The sequence below is a fragment of the Apium graveolens genome, chromosome 1, assembly GCF_009905375.1.
Source record: "Apium graveolens cultivar Ventura chromosome 1, ASM990537v1, whole genome shotgun sequence".
Lineage (NCBI taxonomy): Eukaryota > Viridiplantae > Streptophyta > Magnoliopsida > Apiales > Apiaceae > Apium > Apium graveolens.
The window spans coordinates 43342162-43362076 of record NC_133647.1 but is presented as its reverse complement, the minus strand read 5'-3'; the positions used below and the strand labels follow the sequence as shown (position 1 = coordinate 43362076).

Genomic DNA, 19915 nt, shown 5'->3' with positions numbered 1-19915 from the left:
AGAGTAGTAGCCTAATGCAAAAGCCATAATTACAAACACACCATGGAATTGGAAAAGCATGGGGGCCATGATTAAAGTTATAATAATAAGGAATGAGGATATATATATATATATATATATATATATATAATACAAGTATACAGTCTGCATCCGGTGGACAGAGAAACGAACATGCCTAATTGGCCAAACTGAAAATGATACAAAATTTATATATCTGGGATCATTCCACATCATTATCCGACGTGGACCAACCCCCCGCGAAAAAGCGATAACTTTCCCCTTTATCTTTTGAAATTTACCACCCTGTATTTCCCCCTGGTGCTTTTCGATATCTTTCCAGCATTCTGTGTTGCTTTGTTTTCTACTATCCACCACCACCCCCATCATTTCTTTTAACACTTGCTCTATTCTTTCTCTCTGTCTTCCTCTCCTCTCAAAACATAACAACGGACTTTTCTTTACCAATTCTTCGATTACCACTTTAATGATCAGATAGTCTCCGCACTACTTATGGTAAGCTTCCTGCGGAAACTATATTTCTGTTCATTTTTATTCAACCGACAGCTTTTGTGGTTGCAAAGTAAAAAAAAAAAGTGTAAATCTCTTTTCCTGATTACTTGATGATCTAGGGAACTCCTGTAAACATCATAATCGGATCGCACGTTTGGGTCGAGGATCCTCAAGTTGCATGGATCGACGGAGAGGTTACACAAATCAAAGGGAAAGATGCCACCATACTCACTACAAATGGAAATACAGTAAGCTAAGATTCAATATATTACTTTACTTATAAATCTTTATGGAGTGAGTGCTCTTTAGTTTCATCAAGAATTTCTTTACCACTCCATAATTGACACTTAGCAATACATCCTTTGAAGTTTGAATACGCCTACCACCTAGTTATTTTTTGACTAGTGCTATATTATTTTTGGCAAAGTTTTGTAAACATGATCACGAAATCCCTATCAACATCAGAACTAGAATCCTTGCAACTTCGATATGATCACTGTTTTCGAATGAAAAACATAAACTATGCAGCTGAATTGTCCTCACATTTAATTTACACAGTTATATTGCCTCTCTTTTCAAGTTGATAACGTTTTTAATCATGTATAGTTTTTCAAAAGTAAACAAGAAATGAAAAGGTCAGTGCTTACAAAAAGAAAGTCTACTAGTGAAGTCAGATAAAATGTATACAAATTTCTCATCTTCTTGATTTCTTGATTAATTTTCTTGATTTTCAGATAGTTGCCGATTTATCAAAGATATACCCAAAGGACACTGAAGCACCACCAGCTGGAGTTGATGACATGACCAAATTAGCTTATCTCCATGAGCCTGGAGTACTTGAAAACCTTGCCTCTCGGTTCGCTTTAAATGAAATCTATGTGAGTTTTTGTTTTTTGTTGGTAAATTACGTGAACTCTGGCTAACTAGTGGCCACACTATAGACAGTAACAAATTAACTACAGGATCAACATCCTTCAATGCATAATATCCATATTTATCTAACCATTAGTTCTCGTAAGCAGACTTACACGGGGAACATTCTGATAGCTGTAAATCCTTTCCGGAGGTTGCCACATTTGTATGATACCCACATGATGCAGCAGTACAAAGGAGCTGCTTTTGGAGAACTAAATCCACATCTCTTTGCAGTTGCCGATGACTGTTACAGGTACTGCTACATAATCATGGATAAAGAGAAACAATTACCAATTAGGATTGGACAGCTAGACCATTATTGACTCAATAAACATATCAGGGCTATGATAAATGAAGACGGAAGTCAGTCAATTTTAGTGAGTGGCGAGAGTGGAGCTGGAAAAACTGAGACAACAAAAATGCTTATGAGATACCTTGCATTCATGGGAGGCAGATCTGGAACTGAGGGCAGAACAGTTGAACAACAAGTTTTAGAGGTGTGTGATATCGGTATTCTTATATAAACCATTATACTAAGAATATATGCAGTGGAAACTAATAGTACCTGTTTTTCAGTCCAATCCAGTACTTGAAGCATTTGGGAATGCAAAAACAGTAAAGAACAACAATTCCAGGTGAATAAATTTAATGTATATACAGAGTTTAGTATGTCTAGTAGTTTACAAGTGTTTAAATGACCAGGTGGTTGTTCCAGTCGATTTGGTAAATTTGTAGAAATTCAATTTGATAAGCATGGGAAGATTTCTGGGGCTGCTGTTCGAACATATCTTCTGGAAAGATCACGTGTCTGCCAAGTGTCAGATCCTGAGAGGAATTATCACTGCTTTTACATGCTCTGTGCAGCACCTCCAGAGGTTGCTTAATTAACTATGATCTAATCCTTATAACTTGAATAGTATGGCACCACAAGCTAAATCATATTATTTCCTTTCAGGAAGCCAAAAAATTTAAACTAGGAGACCCTAGGTCATTTCACTATCTTAATCAGACGAATTGTTATGAAGTGGCAAATGTGGATGATGCAAGGGAGTATTTGGAAACTAGAAATGCCATGGATGTTGTCGGAATAAGTGAGGATGAGCAGGTGCGTGGCTTCATTTTGTTTAAAAAAAGCAAAAATAATGAGACACCAAGGCAATAAATAAAATCTGCATCGTTTAATCACACTGATTGTATTGTAGGATGCTATATTTCGTGTTGTAGCTGCAATCCTCCATCTTGGAAACATTGACTTTGTCAAAGGCAAGGAATTTGATTCTTCCAAACTGAAAGATGAAAAGTCACTCTATCATCTGCAGACTGCTGCAGAGCTCCTCATGTCTGTACTCCTTTACCTTGCTCATTAGACTTGTCTCGTGTAGTTTTTCATGATTTTACTTGAATCCTTCCTCTCTTTTTTTTGGTGTTTATATTCAGGTGCAATGATAAGTCACTAGAAGATTCACTTTGCCAGCGTGTGATTGTAACTCCAGATGGGAACATTACAAAGCCACTGGATCCAGCTGCAGCTGTATTGAGTCGTGATGCCCTGGCAAAGACTATCTACTCCAGACTATTTGATTGGTAATTTAATACACTTCGAGTTTCATGTCATCAGCACCAAATTTCTCCAAACTGCTACTACTTTGTGCCTACACACACCACAGAAACTGAAAATAAGCAACACTGAGATTCCTAGTCTACTAGACAAGCATGTATCTGTTGATAGACTGTGAAGAAACTCTAATAGTCTACAAAGGACAGAAACCTAACCGGAGAAGTAATACCAATTAAGCATATAGTGTTCCCAACAATAATTCTGTGCTAAAGCAGCTTTAGAAAAGCAATAATACTGTATAAAATCCATTAACATCTTTAATTAAAGTTCAGTTAAATTAAAACAATAACAATATAGCAAGTCAGACATGATGTTTTACAACTTCAAGAAACTCATTCAGGCTCGTGGACAAAATAAACAATTCGATTGGTCAGGATCCCACTGCAAAAAGCATAATCGGAGTCCTTGATATCTATGGATTTGAAAGCTTCAAGATAAACAGGTACTCTATATTAGTGCTAATTATTATTCTGAATATGATAATTTTTATCTTAGTAAGAAAAACCTTATAATGTGCTTATTCTCTTAGTTTTGAGCAGTTATGTATCAACTTGACAAATGAAAAGCTGCAACAGCATTTTAATCAGGTAATGATTTATTTCATTTATCTTCCGATAATTGAACTACGTAGTTTTGTTATGACATAACATAGAGCCAGAGGGAACATACTGTAGTATCGCATTTATATGAAAAGTTAAGTGTTTTTACAGCACGTTTTCAAGATGGAGCAAGAAGAGTACACAAAGGAGGAAATCAACTGGAGTTATGTGGAATTTGTGGACAACCAAGACGTTTTAGATCTTATAGAAAAGGTAGTACGCATAAGAAGTTCAACTAAGTCAACTTTCACGTCTTTTTCCATGATACATCTTGATATAAGTCTGTCTGAATGCAGAAACCTGGTGGTATAATAGCTCTTCTCGATGAGGCCTGGTAAGTAAATAACGTACTTACACTATCATAAACAGCTTCACTGTCTAAACAGTTTAAAGGAACTAAAAGTTAGTTGATTAGTTGATCACATAATAATAAGATTAATGTGTATATATACAAGTGAACCTTACATGCTGGTTGTACTTAAAAGATGCATGCAGTGACCATCTAGATCAAAAAACAACACTGTCTCGCTTTAGAGATTCAAAAGAAGTACATGCAATCAATGGAACTTAATTGATATATTTGCAGTTAATACTAAAGTTTAATCGTCTACAGTATGTTTCCAAAGGCCACCCATGAGACGTTTGCACAAAAGATGTACCAGACATATAAGAACCATAAACGCTTTAGCAAGCCAAAACTGGCACGAACTGATTTTACAATCAACCATTATGCTGGAGATGTAAGTACAGTCATTGGTCTATTTTTTGTCAGAAAAAAAAAGAAACCAATTTTTTCACTGAAATGCTTTGGTGAAACAGGTTACTTATGTAGCTGATCAGTTTTTGGACAAGAATAAGGATTATGTGATAGCAGAGCATCAAGCTCTACTAGACGCTTCAAAATGCAATTTTGTTGCTAATTTGTTCCCTACATTAGCCGAGGAAACATCTAAACAGTCAAAATTCTCATCCATTGGAACCCGTTTCAAGGTAAGCTAGTTTTTTGTTATTAAGAGGCCTTCGGTATGAGTATCTAAGAAAACTGATCTGTGTTCAACACTATACTTCAAATCCAGCAACAATTACAAAGTTTAATGGAAACTCTAAGCACAACAGAACCACATTACATCAGATGTGTAAAGCCTAATTCAGTTTTGAAGCCAGGAATATTTGAGAACTTCAATGTCATTAACCAATTAAGATGTGGGGTAAGTAAATCTTTCTTTGTTCATTTATGGAATTAGTAAGGTTAACAGTTCACCGTGCATTGGAAAATAACTGCTTTTGGTGGCAGGGTGTCTTAGAGGCAATTAGAATCAGCTGTGCAGGGTATCCAACAAAGCGATCATTTGATGAATTCCTTGAACGATTCGGAATGTTGTCTCCAGATGTTTTGGATGGGTATACAAATTTTATACCTCTCTGTATTTTATTATTATACTAAGATGAAATGAAGCTGAGACATCAATATATGAACTTGCTTCTGACTGCTTCCAACAGAGATGCATGCTTTTTGCTATTGAAATTTTCATCTAAAACATAACCGACTCTAAAGTTTTCTCAGTTGCAGTTATACCACCATTTACTTATTATCATCACAAGGTGCTTATTTACTTTTTCTCATGCAGATCAGATGAAAAATCTGCATGTGTTGCTATCTGTGACAGGATGGGGTTAAAGGGCTATCAGGTATAGAAAAGTAGTTTTGAATTAAATGTATTTTTGCAACAATGTGGTCTATTTTGTATTGGTGACACTGAGAGTTCTCATTAATGTTTTTAACTTCAGATTGGGAAAACAAAGGTGTTTCTTAGAGCTGGGCAAATGGCTGAATTAGATGCACGAAGAGCTGAAATTCTAGCTTATGCTGCAAGGCGCATACAGAGACAAATCCGAACATATCTCACTCGAAAGGAGTTCATTACCCTTAGAAGGGCAACAATTCAAATGCAAAAACACTGGAGAGGTAAATTTCCTTGTCTCTTTTTTCTTTTTTTGAGTAAATAAATATATATATATATATATATTCTGTCATGATGTACGACATACTATTATTCTATACTCTATTTACAGGAATTTAAGAACAAACATCAGAAATCCAAATTTGAAATTCTTAGGGAGGCATACTTGGCCTCCCACTTAAATGGTTGCAATAATATAATTTCAGTATAGGTGATCTTGTGTCAAAAAACATCACAAGTGGCCAAGAACGTTTCTTTGATCCCTAGCTCTACATAAATATCTTCGTAATACTATGAATTTGAAGTCGGAGCAAACAATAATGTTTAACGCAATTTATTACAGCTCAAATTGCACGTAAGCTGTATGAACATATGAGGGAGGAAGCTGCTTCAATACGTATACAGAAGCATGCACGAGCTTGTGCGGAAAGAAAATCATATAAGAAACTACAGGAAGCAACGGTAGTTATCCAAACCGGACTGCGATCTATGGCTGCCAGAAATGAATTCAGACGCAGAAGAAGAAACCGGGCTGCAACAACAATTCAGGTAATTACTAGTTTAGGATTTTTTTTATATATGTTTTCATTCATATATTGGAAAAGAGGGCGAACTTCTTTTTTTGCTAAATGAAAGAGGTGAACTTCCATTGGCCACGATTAATGAATAGGGTTAGTCAAGAATAAATTATCTTAGCAGTTCAGGCAATGAATTTCAGGGAAAGCCTATAAACATATGACACTAGGACAGGCTTTTATGATGCACATAGTGAAATTGCTATTACTCAAACTGTACAAAAAGTACGGGTGCTCATGGGTGGGGTTTGCCGGGTTGAAGCCGGTTGTCAGTAACATTTGCCTACAGATTTCTATTACCTCTGAAGATTCACCACACCAGATACCAGAAAAACTGTCTACCGGGTGGGGATTAGCATACATAGTAAGCCGTGACAATCATAAAAGAGGTCCAATCCCTGCATAGGCGCTAATTAATTTTCAAATTTATGCAGAGGCTCACAAATGCTATTTTTAAACAACAACAGTTACCAGCAACAAAAAAAGTCTTAATTTTAGAACCTATTAATTTTACCAATGTTTGCATCTTACAGACTCAGTGGCGACTATTCTATGCACGTTCGACCTATAACAAACAGAAGAAAGCAAATCTCATACTTCAGTGTCTTTGGAGATCAAGGATAGCAAGGTTGGAGCTTAGGAAACTGAAAATGGTGAGCATATTCTCATTATAGAACCAGATTCAAGTGCTGGCAATAATTTGGGTACAGTTGTGCATATTAAATTGGTTGAAACTGAACTATTACCATATGCAGGCAGCAAGAGATGCAGGGGCGCTTAGAGAAGCAAAGGACAAGCTGGAGAAACGCGTTGAGGAATTAACATGGCGAATAGATTTCGAAAAGCATTTGCGGGTATATCTTTTCCTTCCTCGGTGTTCTAAACCAATTAAAACACTAAATGGAACCTCTAGCTAGCTAGTAAATTACAAATACAGGCTCGCAAGTAAAATAACTTTTGATATTTTAGAACATTATAAAGTGATGGCCTTGCTTTAGAATGCCGCTAATGGTTATAACTTGTAAGAATGTTCTTTAAAAAGATACCACTTACCAGGAATATAGATAGGGATCTCAGCCACGCATCTTTCCCATACTTGCTAGCTTCATAATCATCACTCCGAAATAATAAATACAACCTAAAAGGACCTGAAGGTTGATTTGTAGTAGTATCAGAAGAATAGCTGGGTTTTTTTATGAGAGCTGTACAAACACTGGCGATACAGATATTGGGATAATAAGATGGAAACAAAGTTAACACATGATTATGGTGCAAAGTAACATATAGGTGAAAGCATATCTTTTCAGCATATGTTTTAAAATTTGAATTCTTTTAGGTTGACCTTGAAGAAGCAAAGGGGCAAGAAATTACGAAGCTGCAGAATGCTTTACACGAAATGCAAGAACAACTAGAAGAAGCACGTGCTGCAGTCATACACGAGAGAGAAGCAGCAAAAATAGCTATTGAACAAGCCCCTCCTGTTATTAAAGAGGTACCAGTTGTGGACAATACAAAGTTGGAGCAACTGACAAATCAAAATCAAGAGATGGAGGTAAAATTAAATAAGTTGCCTCATGCGTGGTCTAACATGTCATAAAACCATTTGCATACAGAAATTATCTTATAGAAAATAACAGAGATGCATATGATAAGGTTACTGTCGAATGAGACAAAGTCTGACATGAACTTATTTCTCTAATTCATTACACTTTTATATTTGGTGGATAGACCTTAACTTTCAAAGGTAAACATGTCATAATACAAATTCTATACATGCAGGAAGAGATAACAGAGTTGAGAAAGAGAGCTGATGAGTTTGAGTGCATGTTTAATGAAGTTCAAAATGAGAGCAAAGAAAGACTTAAAGAAATAGAGGAATCCCAGTTGAAATTAGCACAGCTACAGATTACCCTTGAAAGGTAGTTGCACAATTGTAATTCAGAGGAAAAAAATACCTGCATTGCCTGTTTTCTAATTATCTAATTATGTGGTCTATGTGCGTACTCAGGCTAGAACTAAATGTGTCCAACCTCGAATCTGAGAACCAGGTTCTTCGTCAGCAGGCTTTAGTTGCATCAAATAATGAGAAGCTAGCTGAAGAAATTGAAGTGTAAGAATATATATCTCTAAATAAATATCAATATTAAAGTTGTTCTTCGCGTAGGTACATAACAAGTCATAACATTTTTGAAGTTGAAACAAGATGGGGTATAATCTTGCTTAGCTGCTTTATACAATGTATGAAAGCTTTACGGCTATTGTCTTCTTAAAAATAACCAAAGTTATTACATTCACGTTATACCTAATTTACCCCTGTTACATGCCCTTCTCATGATGCCATCAAAAATTTAATAGGCCACAAAAACATCAAATTAGAGTCGGTGTGTGGAATCAATTTTATACTATTTTCAAAATCAAACTATTGATATTGTTGAGACTCAAGTTCAAATCTGGGACGGGGATTTGCAATCCGGGGTTAATTTTTATACTAGTTACCAAATGCAACAAGTTTGAAGCATCTCTATTCCTAACAGCTTCAAAAGCAAGATTAAAGATCTGGAATCAGAAAATGAGTTTCTTCATAAGCAGAAAGTTGCGGTGGAGCAAATCCCTACCCTAGAGCAGGCAACACCACCAGCAAAGGTAGAATTGAATTGATTTTTATAGGTATCATTTACTTTCAACAAGCAATCAATTGAACTCCTAAAATGCACAGAGTCTGGATAATGGACACCCAACTGAGGACAAGCCCCAAGCAGCTGAAGTACAGGAAGAAACAGGAAAAGTAGAGGAAGAAATAACAAAAGTATATCTAGCTTCTTTGCATAAAATTTTAAAAACATCAGTACTATATATGCATCCATATCTTACTACTTCTCAACTAAAATTTAACTTTTAGGAATTACCAAGCACAGCCTCCTTCCTAAGCAAGCAAAGATCTCTAACAGACAGGCAGCAGGTATGTACCTGAAAGTTAGATACATTTTGCACATTTTGCATATTATTTAAGAAATATTGCAAATACATCCTGATTATTTATATTCAGGAAAATCATGATGTACTTATCAAGTGCCTTATGGAGGACAAGCTATTCAACAAGAGCAGACCTCTTGCAGCTTGTATAGTGTATAAAACACTTCTTCAATGGAGATCCTTTGAGGCAGACAAGACCAATATTTTTGATAGAATAATTCACACAATTCGATCATCTGTTGAGGTAATATCCATACAACTTAAAGTCAACCAGATAACATACCAAAAATATGGGCCCTTTGATAAAGTGAGATAAAGCTTTTTTAATTATTTAAGGATCAAGATAGTGTTGAAGATCTTGCATATTGGCTCTCAACAACTTCTACCCTTTTGTTCCTTCTGCAAAGTACAATCAAGGCAAGCAATGCGCCAAATGCGTCTTCACAGCGTCATCGAGCTTCTCCTACAACCCTGTTTGGAAGAATGGCACAAGTTAGCTTTTCAATATAGAGCTTAAATTTTTATAGTAGGAAATTACCATATAAATGTGTTGACTCAATTTTTAAAAGTCTATTTATATGTACAGGGTTTTCGTGCATCTTCAATGGGAGGGGGAATTTCCAGTGGGTACAGTGGAATGGAGGGAAAGCCAAACACACAATTGAAAATAGAAGCCAAGTATCCGGCTCTGTTGTTTAAGCAGCACTTAACGGCTTGTGTTGAAAAAATATATGGACTAATCCGTGATAGCTTGAAGAAAGAGATTAGCCCATTCCTGAACTTGTGTATACAAGTATGCGTTGTACTTGAGTTTTTTTGTCATGTATCAACTCTCAACAAGTCCTTAATTAAAACCTTTAATGGCATTTACAGGCACCTAGATCTACAAGGATCAGATCTATAAGAGGTTCATCTAGAACTATCCATTCAAATATAGTGGCAAAGCAGCAAGCATCAAACATACACTGGCAAAGCATTGTCAAAAGCATGGATCATACATTAAAAATACTGTCTGAAAACTATGTAAGGATAAAAAATACATGTCTGCTCCGCCCTTTTACTTTTTCACATACCAAAGATTTTTTTTTTCCTAATGACTATAATGCAGGTGTCTTCTGTTATAACAACAAAAATCTACAGTCAGGTTTTCTCATTCATTAATGTCCAGCTTTTCAATAGGTAAATTACCCTAAAATTAAAATCTTGTATGATTTGCCAGTTTCTTTTACTAGATAAAAAATGCTTATGGCCAATGTTCCATGATTCTACAGCTTACTACTACGCCGTGAATGTTGCTCCTTTAGCAATGGAGAATATGTTAAGGCAGGTTTACAAGAATTTGAACAATGGTGTATGAAAGAAGCCGATCAGGTAAAACTACAATTGAAAAAAATTATATCTCAATTTAATTATAATAGAGACGTAAAATTATGATGAAACGACTATCAGGAAAGTTTTCTTGAATTTATTAGTTGCTGGTGTTCAAGAAATATTCTATCTTTCCTCCTTATCTTCTTTCTTCTACAAATATCCTGAATTTTTGTCTAATGAACAGCTTGCTGGATCTTCATGGGATGAATTGAAACACATAAGGCAAGCAGTAGGATTTCTGGTATGATACTTCAAAAATGTCACTAAAACCTGAAAATCGGAGAGGAGATTGAGATTATAGAGAAATAATAGAACTGTTCTGAAATATGCAGGTAATGCATCAAAAGTCTCAGAAGACACTCGAGGAGATCAGTAATGAAGTCTGCCCGGTATTTGGCTTGCCTTCAACTAGTTAATATTAATTTTGTTTTAATATTAGACTTTTCATAAATCTGCATATCCATTTCAAGAGTTACTCTGTATCAAACATTATTACAGAAAGAATAAGGCTACACTTTTTTTTTTTTAATTTTATCTTTGATCTAGATGCTGAGCATACCGCAAATATACCGCATTGGAACTATGTTCTGGGATGACAAATATGGAACCCAAGGATTGTCTACAGAGGTGATTGCTTTTCTTTAAGTTAATACTAATGGTTTCATAGTGAGATAGTAGAAGTTTGAAACTATTTCAAAATCTCTCACAGGAGCTAGATGCCGTGAGATATATGTGAGAAAGCAATGTAATCTAGCACTCCTAGAAAAGCCTTTGCACCAATTATTATGTTTCAGTATAATGGTTGGTTCCTAACCTGCGTTCCACTAGACGGCTCTTTTAACTAAGAGGGAAAACATCATAAATTATAAATTCGCAATTTGAACCCCAGTAAAGGAAGAATATATAGGGTACCTCTACAAATATATTTACTTGTGTACAGCCGTAGCAATTCACCTAACCTATAACAGTCAACTCATAGAACTCTTGTTCTACCTTAGTACTTATAAACAATACAGACGAAACAAACCGCTATTTACATGTTGAGTTTTCAGGTGATCGCAAAGATGAGAGCAGTAATGGCAGAAGATTCTATAAATGTGCCAAACAACTCATTCTTGCTTGATGTGGATTCAAGGTAATAATCAGCTTAATACGTAAACCAACAGTGTGTCATACGCCTCAATCATGTTACTAATATAGACTCACTAATTGGCAGCATACCATTCTCTATGGAAGAGATTTCACGTTCATTCCTAGATATTAGCCTATCTGATCTGGAGCCACCACCGCTCCTTCGTCAGAGATCAGATTTTCATTTCCTACTACAACATATAGATTGAGAGCCTTCGGCCTCTTACTTATTTCAAGTTAATTATTTGATTGCAGTTCCCTATTTTTTGTCTGGGAGTGTGTGAGCGTGAGGGAAATCAGATTGTAAAGGTTTTGTTTTTCTTTCTTTCAGGATCCGATAATGTTTCATCATAATTTTTAATTTTTGGTTGATATAGCAACATTGAGTTTGTTGTATGCATTTGAGATGACAATCATATTCATATGAACATTTTTAAGGATTTGTTTTTTCCTGTATATTGATAAAGTTTGTTTTTATTGGCTAAACATAGACCCGACTCAACTTCAACCCCTTTCTTTCGCTTATAATTTCTTCTTGCGTCGTTTGTAATTTTGAATAAATATGGTATCATTTTACGTGGGGTACCAAGTGCTCACTTTTCTTCTCACCCTAAATCTATGGCTATGGCACAGTTTTAAAATTCGTCGGATATTCTGAAAAATACCTATAGAGGACCTTCCATTATCATCATATAGAAACAAATTCTGGTATAATCCCATGACAACATAAAAAGGTTAACCGCAGACTTATCCAATTAATCCATTATCACATAGAAGATTAATTGACTTTACAGATATAAAAATCACAAAATATACTTGGATGATCCCCACCATATAGTTAATTCATGCATATTTAAGTGATAGGGTATAAGCAACCTGGCTACCGCCCAACCCAGGTCTAAGATGATACAGGCTCAATGAAAGGATCAAGACCCCCTCACCCAAAGCAGTCTAGGGGAGAGACCCAGGTCCAGGACCAACCCAGGACCACGATCATCTCCCAGTTAGGATCCAACCCAGGACCAGGATCACCTCCCAGCCAGGATCTAACCCAGCTAGAGCAGACCCGAGGGGGGTCCCCCAAGCACAAGCGTGCCCCACAACCCACCAAGGAGGGGCACACGGGCACGTGACAGTGACAGCTATCAATAACTAACATCCCAGACAAATATGACGCGTGTCAGCATGCCGTTGGGGCATCCTAAAGGTGGTCCTTACCTAGACACGTGTATGCAATCTACCCAAGCCAGGTCCTCCGCCTCCAACGACGAACGACCCTGATCTAAAGGTACCAACCCCTAAACCCTACATTTGGGCTATAAATACCCCAAAGGGAAAGGGTTTAGGGGTTAGACACATTTGTACACACACACACACACACACACTCCTACACACAAGTATACACACACAACCACCATCATTTCATATCTATCTTCATCTCCCCCAAGCAAGCTCTTACTCTCACGTCGGAGGCGCCGCGGGGCTCAAACCCCCATTCGGTGTTGTTTTGCTGACGCCCCACATCAGCTACACCTCATTCAATGCAAGAAGGTCCAGGCACGGAGTCGGATGGAGCCGCCCCGCTCACCGGAGTTATCATTTGGCGCTAGAAAGAGGGGCGCTCCATCCTTGGGTCTCGGTGCCCCTGGATCACCTTCATCAACAAACTCTTAAAAGAGTCCATTTCTTTAACCTGTAAGAAACCAAGCAACCATCCTCTCTCATAACTATCCTCTCTCATAACTATGAATGTTGTTTGTTTAAGCCACGTGTGTGTGTGCTTGTTATTTTAGGCCACATTTGTGTGAGCCCAGTTTCGCTTATTTTTAAGGCACGTTTATGTGTGCTATAAATAGTTTTGATTGTTTTAAAACCCATATCTGCTTTAGCTTGCATATTGTCTTTGTGATTTAGACTCCGCTATATTTGTTCAACAATATTGTTAGCAAAACCTAGAAAGTTTGTTTGGTGTTATTATGGAATTTTTTTGCTATCTTTAAAAGAGCAACCTGAGATCTACATTTTTAACTTCAAATCTTGGTCAGTTGTTGTTGTTTGTACACTTGAGATAATGGCAAGAGCAGGAAAAAATATGGTTGGAAGACCCTCCGCAAGTACCCAGGTCCAGGACCAGGACCACTCTCAGGCACAAGACCTTGAGGGCGATAGAGAGACCCTCCAGGAGCAACCGTTGACACAACATACCCCGGTGATGGAAAGGATAGAGCTGAATTAATATAGTATACCAATGTTCCAGTGGCCGAGGAGCATATGGCCGACCTAACAAGCAATGAATTGACTGAAGCAATCAGGCTCTATATAACGACTCGTATATTTTTAATATCTAAATGTGTAATTATTGAGTGACTAAATAAATAAAATATGTGCATGGGTTCTGTCGGCCATGTATTGTTTTATTATAAATTATGGGTGGTTAGTGGTTTACGAAGATTATTTGTATAATTGTTTGTTGAGCTGTATTGTCTTGTTGCTACTCGTAAACGTGGTTTTAGGGCAGATTTATTTGCATAAATATTTGGAATGTCTCTAAAATTTCTTTTATGGGCTCATAATTATAATAATTATTTTTGGGATTTTATAAAATTTAGAAATCAATATTTATCAATTATTTAACCTATATGATTTTCTGAATTGCATTTATTTGTAAAATCAGTATTTAATTCCATAATTTCTCAAAAATTACGAAACTCATATTTTATTAAGTTTTTAATATTTTGAGAATTTTAAAATTATTTTGGACATTTTTGGAATTAATTCTAACCGCACGTTGTATCGCATAGTCGTTAGATGCGAGTCTAAGTGCATTTCAAAATTTATTTAAAAATTACGCAATTCATGTTTTATTAAATCCGGGATATTTTTAAAATTTTAAAACTTGTTTGGTAAACTTTCGGTTTATCATTATCTGCAATTTATTCATTAAAGAGCCAAAACCCAGTGCAAACCGGGCTTCAAAACTTTTGCAATTATCTTGAAAACCATGTGTCAGAAGCACAGAAATGGGAGTGCTATGTGTTTGCAGGCTGTGTCAATAAAAACAAAAACATAAACCCCCACCCCCATTTTTCTTCTTCTCCACCCGGTATCAATCACTTTGTCACTTCAATCTCGCTGTCGCTCTATACTCCCTTCCCGATCTCCTTCCCGTCTCCTTCTTGCCTTTCGGGAATCCCATATTTCCTCTATTATTTTATTTTTTTCCCGCCATCTCGGTTTTAAAATCGGATTTTGGTTCTCTTCGGTTGCCCGACTCCGTGATGCGTACATGTATGTATGCACAGTTGTTGTGTGTAGCTTCGCTGTACTCTGTTCTCCGCCGTGTAATTTTTCTGATTCCATCTTCTCTCTGTTTGCCGACTTCCGTTCCCCTATTTCTTGATTAGTATATACGTATATACATAAGTATATGGTGTGTATCAGTTTTGCGATTTGGGGTGTTTTGGTTTGGTGCCAGTATTGTTTGGTTTTTATTTAGCTTCTGCAGCTTCCGTGATGAAAATCTGTTTGATTTATTTTATTAAATTTGAATGAATTTCCTGTGGTTATTCGAATTATTCGATTAATGGGAATTGTATTAGTGGTGAAATTTCAATAAGGAAACCCGTAAGGGTACCGTCTGAATTATGCCGCCGTCAGCGATGAACTCGTTGAGCTGACGGATAATTGGCAATGATGATTCTTGAGCCAAATAATAATATATATAAAAAATATTTTGTGTTAAATATTTAATTTCTCGGAATGAGCAATTTGTTATGTTATATCGAAGTTGGAGTTATAAATGGAATTGTGAAGTATGATTGTAATTGCGAACTTGACTGGTGTGGATTGAGGTTGTTGATTGTTGAGACGTCGAATTGCTTTGACGGGTAGTCCGGTAAACAAAGGAGACGCTGCCCGATTTCCGGGAAATTGAACTACGGAAATACGGAAGCGTATCCGATGATTATCGGGACGTCGAGTGACTATATATATATGTGTGTGTTTTATAAGAAACATGATTGTGCGATGTGATGAAATATTTTTGCCAAATCGATAACCCTGATTTCGTAAAATTACGAGTATACGTATTTTCTGGAAACAAACACTAAACCAATTTCCGGGAATATGAACCCTAATTGTTGTGTGTGTTATTATAATATGAATAATTATGAGTCATGATTTAATATCATATGGGTAGGATGTTAGCGAGGATATGTCTAGTATACCTAGACGTCTACCGTAGGGTATTTCGGCTCTGTAGGTTCTAGTTGAAGGACTCCAGAAGTGATATCGAACTAAGGATAATCTAGTGACAGTCGACGAGCTCCGTAGGGTTTCAACCGAAGAACCTGAGTGTTGAAGTCGAATCTAAGGTGATCTAGTGGTTAGACGATAAAGCCTGAGCGTCCGAGTCGGTTCAGAGTCGATCAGTAACAGTTGTAAAGCTCTGCAAGGCAAGTACCCCTGACCATTCTTTTATGGTTCAGTACGTATGGATAGATAAATGTTTTATTCTCGTAATGGAACATAAACGTTTTAAGTTACGTATCCCCTGTAGTTATAAATCACTGTTTTGAAATTGTTTTGGGGAAAAGTAACTTTGAAAGGTGCCTATCTCGAATGAAATGAATTGCGAACTGGATTTTATATGTGTGCTGGTTAAATAAATAATTTTGAAATGAGATAGGTACAAGTGTTTTGAAAACTGGATAAAACGATCAGATATGGGATACATAGGGGCCAGAGTATGCCTATTGAGGTGGCATAAGAGGCTAATTCGGTTGCGCGCATCATATAACCGATTAGTCCGGGAGGTCAGAGACCTAGCTAGTCTCTGAGTTCCGGAACAGGTAAATGGGATGGCAGTTAGAGCCGTCTGGTGTTGATAGCCTGATCAGCTGTCTTCACATATCTGTAAGTATCTGATTTGACTTTGTGATTCTCGTAACGGAACAAGTGAGTTATACAGTGGATTTGGAATTGAAAATGGCATTTTAGAATTAAAATCGGGTATTTGTACACGGCACACTACTACGTTTGTTTTGTTGAAAGCATGCTAGTTTTGAATATCCAGTTTATGACTGTTTTACATGTTTTGCAAGCGAGCTATAATCTCTGTTCCCATCACTGCTTTATTATAAACTGATTTACTTGTTATTCATATAGTGGTACTGCTGAGCAATTGATTGCTCACCCTTGCAGAATATTTTATATATGTATTGTAGATGCCTAGGAGATTTTTCCGTGGTAGTCAGGGCAGAGTTCCAGTTCCCTTCGTGTCAGACTCCTCTGAGATGGTTCTGTTGGACCAAGGGTGGTCTGTTGAGTTGTTGTGTTAAGTTACCTGCGTCAGGATGATTGTTGTCAGTTGGTTCGTGCTAGTTGTAACCTAAATCATACTTCAACCTGACAAAGATCTTGGTAAAGGGGTCGTAGTTATATCCTATTATTGAATTGTTTATCTTACGGTTGTTGTTGATGACGTCAACTCCTGACCCCGGGGTTGAGGCCGTCACAGTTGGTATCAGAGCTACAGGTTTGAGTCCCTGATTTAGATTAGGAGTAGAGTCAAAAGAGTGTAGGAAGGTTTATATATAGATGTAAGTCAGCAACTCAATCAGAGGAGCAAGTCTAAGAGTTCAGTCAAAGGTTTCTAAGATATAACCTTGACGTTTGTTGAGGATTGACTGGAACTGCCCTAGTTTAGAATACGTCTCCTTCGTAGATGTATTATTAGTAATGTTCGATAGAGATTTCTAGTTTCCCTTTCGAGAATTCGAGTCTGATTGAGAAAAGTCAGCTTCTGAGCAGACCCTTGTTGTATCAGCTAGAGAGACGCCAACGTTATTTCTAAATACCACATTTTCTATGATGAGGAATGTTATTAGACTGATTGTGTAACCTTAGTGAGTTCGGATCGCGTGATAATAGTCAGGGGTTGTTATGACGACTAAGTTTTGTAGTGAATGTGGATCAGAGCGGAAGGTGATATCTTTGAACCTTTCTATTTCTTCCTTGAAATGTATTTTATCTCCAGAGTAATTGTTTCCTATTCCATAAGTTGCTTATCTTTCCTGTGAGAAAGTTGTGAGCCCGAACTAAGCTACCTAGGGTTCTATTGATCTCATTACAAATCAGATTCACCCCATTACTATTTGTGAATTTTCTTTTTAACATTGTTTATTTTCTCGAAGGTTCTATCGGTTGATTGGAGCAAACAATGCATATAAGTTGACCATTTGTCTGTGTGGCAAAAGGGTCTGGTGGGACGCCACCGAAGTATGTGTTGTGAGCTATGCGGTACTAAGACTGGCCATCTTATGTACTTGTATGGTTGCTCTTAGTCATACCTATATCTTCCTCACTGTTCCTTCTTATTCGATTGATTCCTTGACTTTGAAATTTCATTTGAAGTCTCGAGGCAGTGAATGGTCAGTAGCTTTTATAATTAGACAGTCCTGGTCATTGAAAGTAATTGGGAGTTGACTGTCCGGAGGAAATAGAAGATTTACATCGGATTGCTAGCTATCTCAGAAACAATAATAGTAGAGAGGATTCATGATTCGATATTGAAGGTTGAGGTTTTAGTAAAGTTAACCCTGTGAAAGATAGGTTAATGGTAGGAGATAAGAAGTCGCCTTGGGAAGGAAGGGTAATTCAGTGATTGTTGAATCACTTGAGGGTGATAAGAAATCATCCCTGGAGAAAAGGTTGGTTGAAATTTGGACTAGGGTGCCTGGAAGAGTTTAGTGTTCCTTAAGTTGACCTGATTTACCAGCTTGTTCTATGTAATTGGTGGTTGATATAGCCAGATAAGTCTTGTAGTATATTAAAGTTGACGTGGTAATTAAGTAGTGGCGGAAAGTTGGTCAGTTGCTGTTGTCATTGTTGATATGATTGCTAGTGCTATTAATCTAGATTTCTTTGGTAAATGGACCCCAATATTAAGGACATGGGTATTTTATTGGGCAGCATTTTCCTGATACAGGTGCACCGTTTACGCGGTGATATCTTTTGTCAAACACTTTGTTATGTTATGAATAAAATTCATTTATGTATCTCGGGAAGATGCCACCTAAGAAAGCTACCCATTCTAAAGAAAATAGTAGTAGTTTTGCGGAGGGTCCAACTATAAATGAAATTCTAGATTTATTGTGCCAGCAGTAGCAACAACAGTTGTAGTTAATCCAACAGGTTCAATAGCGATAACTACGGTTGCAGCAGCAACGGCAAGGAGTGAATCAAAGTGCTAGTTTTAGATCTTTTTTGAGTGTTAAACCTCCTGAGTCTCAAGGTGAACCTAATCCAGTAGCTGCTGGAGTATGATTAAAAGAAATGGAGGAAGTTTTTAACCTCGTTCAAGTAAGTGATAATTTTAAGACTGATCATGCAAATCACTTCTTAAAGAATGAAGCGAATTACTGGTGGGAGTCAAGCAGAGCGTTAGAAGGAGAAGGCCCTGTTTCATGGGCTAGGTTTATTGAGTTACTTTTGGAAAGGTATTTCCCAGATTGTGTGCAAAGTCAAATGAAAATTGAGTTTCTAGAACTGAAATAAGGTGAAAGAAGTGTGTTGGAATTTGAGGCCAAGTTTACAGAATTGGCCCGATTAGTTCCTGAGTATGTAAGTACGGAGAGTCAGAAGGCAAGGAGGTTCCAACAAGGGTTGAAGCCTGAAATTCACAGAGGAGTTGTGGCATTGCAACTCAAGACATACTCCTCTATGGTTCAGGTCACCTTGGTAATAGAAGGTGACCAGATGTTGGCTGTTAAGGAAGAGAATGATAAGAAAAGGAAGTCTGGTGGTGCTAGGGATAAGGCAGATCAAGAAGAATCTAGTCAAGAATTGCAGAATTAGTTTGGCCGAAACAGGAGCAAGAGGTTCCGGAGACAGAGTTTCTCTCAGGCTAGGTCTAGTGCTACTTCAGTTGTTTCCACTCCAGCCCAGTCAGTCAAGTGAGCAGTGGATTGTAAATCCTGTGACAGGAGACATAGTGGTTCGTGCAAAAAGAATATTTAATGTTTCAAGTATGATTATAAGAGTCATTATGTATTGGAATGCAATCCAGAAAATCCAGGAGTTACGTGTTATAATTGTGGAAAGATTGGTCATATTTCTAGGAGTCGTAGAACGGTTACTTAAGATACAATATCCCAAAGCTCAACATCCAGCACAGCTAGAGGCAGAACTTTCAAAAGAACCAAAAAATCAAGCGTTTAGAAGTTGGATGTAGTTGCAATTGATCTGACACCCTCTAAGCTA

At 37.1% G+C, this 19915-nt stretch overlaps 1 protein-coding gene across 1 annotated transcript; it reads left to right on the top strand.

The window, feature by feature from the left end:
• Window positions 1–335: 335 nt before the first annotated feature.
• LOC141663377 (myosin-12) lies at window positions 336–12109 on the top strand. The gene is made up of 40 exons (XM_074469282.1): window positions 336–513; window positions 630–758; window positions 1245–1388; window positions 1533–1678; window positions 1766–1922; window positions 2002–2060; window positions 2141–2300; window positions 2381–2530; window positions 2628–2764; window positions 2863–3009; window positions 3384–3485; window positions 3573–3630; window positions 3754–3855; window positions 3939–3976; window positions 4256–4382; window positions 4462–4632; window positions 4719–4850; window positions 4937–5043; window positions 5271–5331; window positions 5431–5608; window positions 5947–6152; window positions 6712–6831; window positions 6934–7032; window positions 7515–7730; window positions 7958–8097; window positions 8187–8288; window positions 8713–8821; window positions 8895–8984; window positions 9078–9137; window positions 9225–9395; window positions 9488–9643; window positions 9738–9944; window positions 10025–10174; window positions 10260–10330; window positions 10423–10522; window positions 10707–10763; window positions 10855–10911; window positions 11069–11149; window positions 11575–11657; window positions 11739–12109. Exons 1-40 carry the CDS (start codon window positions 511–513, stop codon window positions 11860–11862), a joined length of 4707 nt encoding a protein of 1568 aa, XP_074325383.1. The 5' UTR covers window positions 336–510; the 3' UTR covers window positions 11863–12109.
• The last annotated feature ends 7806 nt before the right edge of the window (window positions 12110–19915 follow it).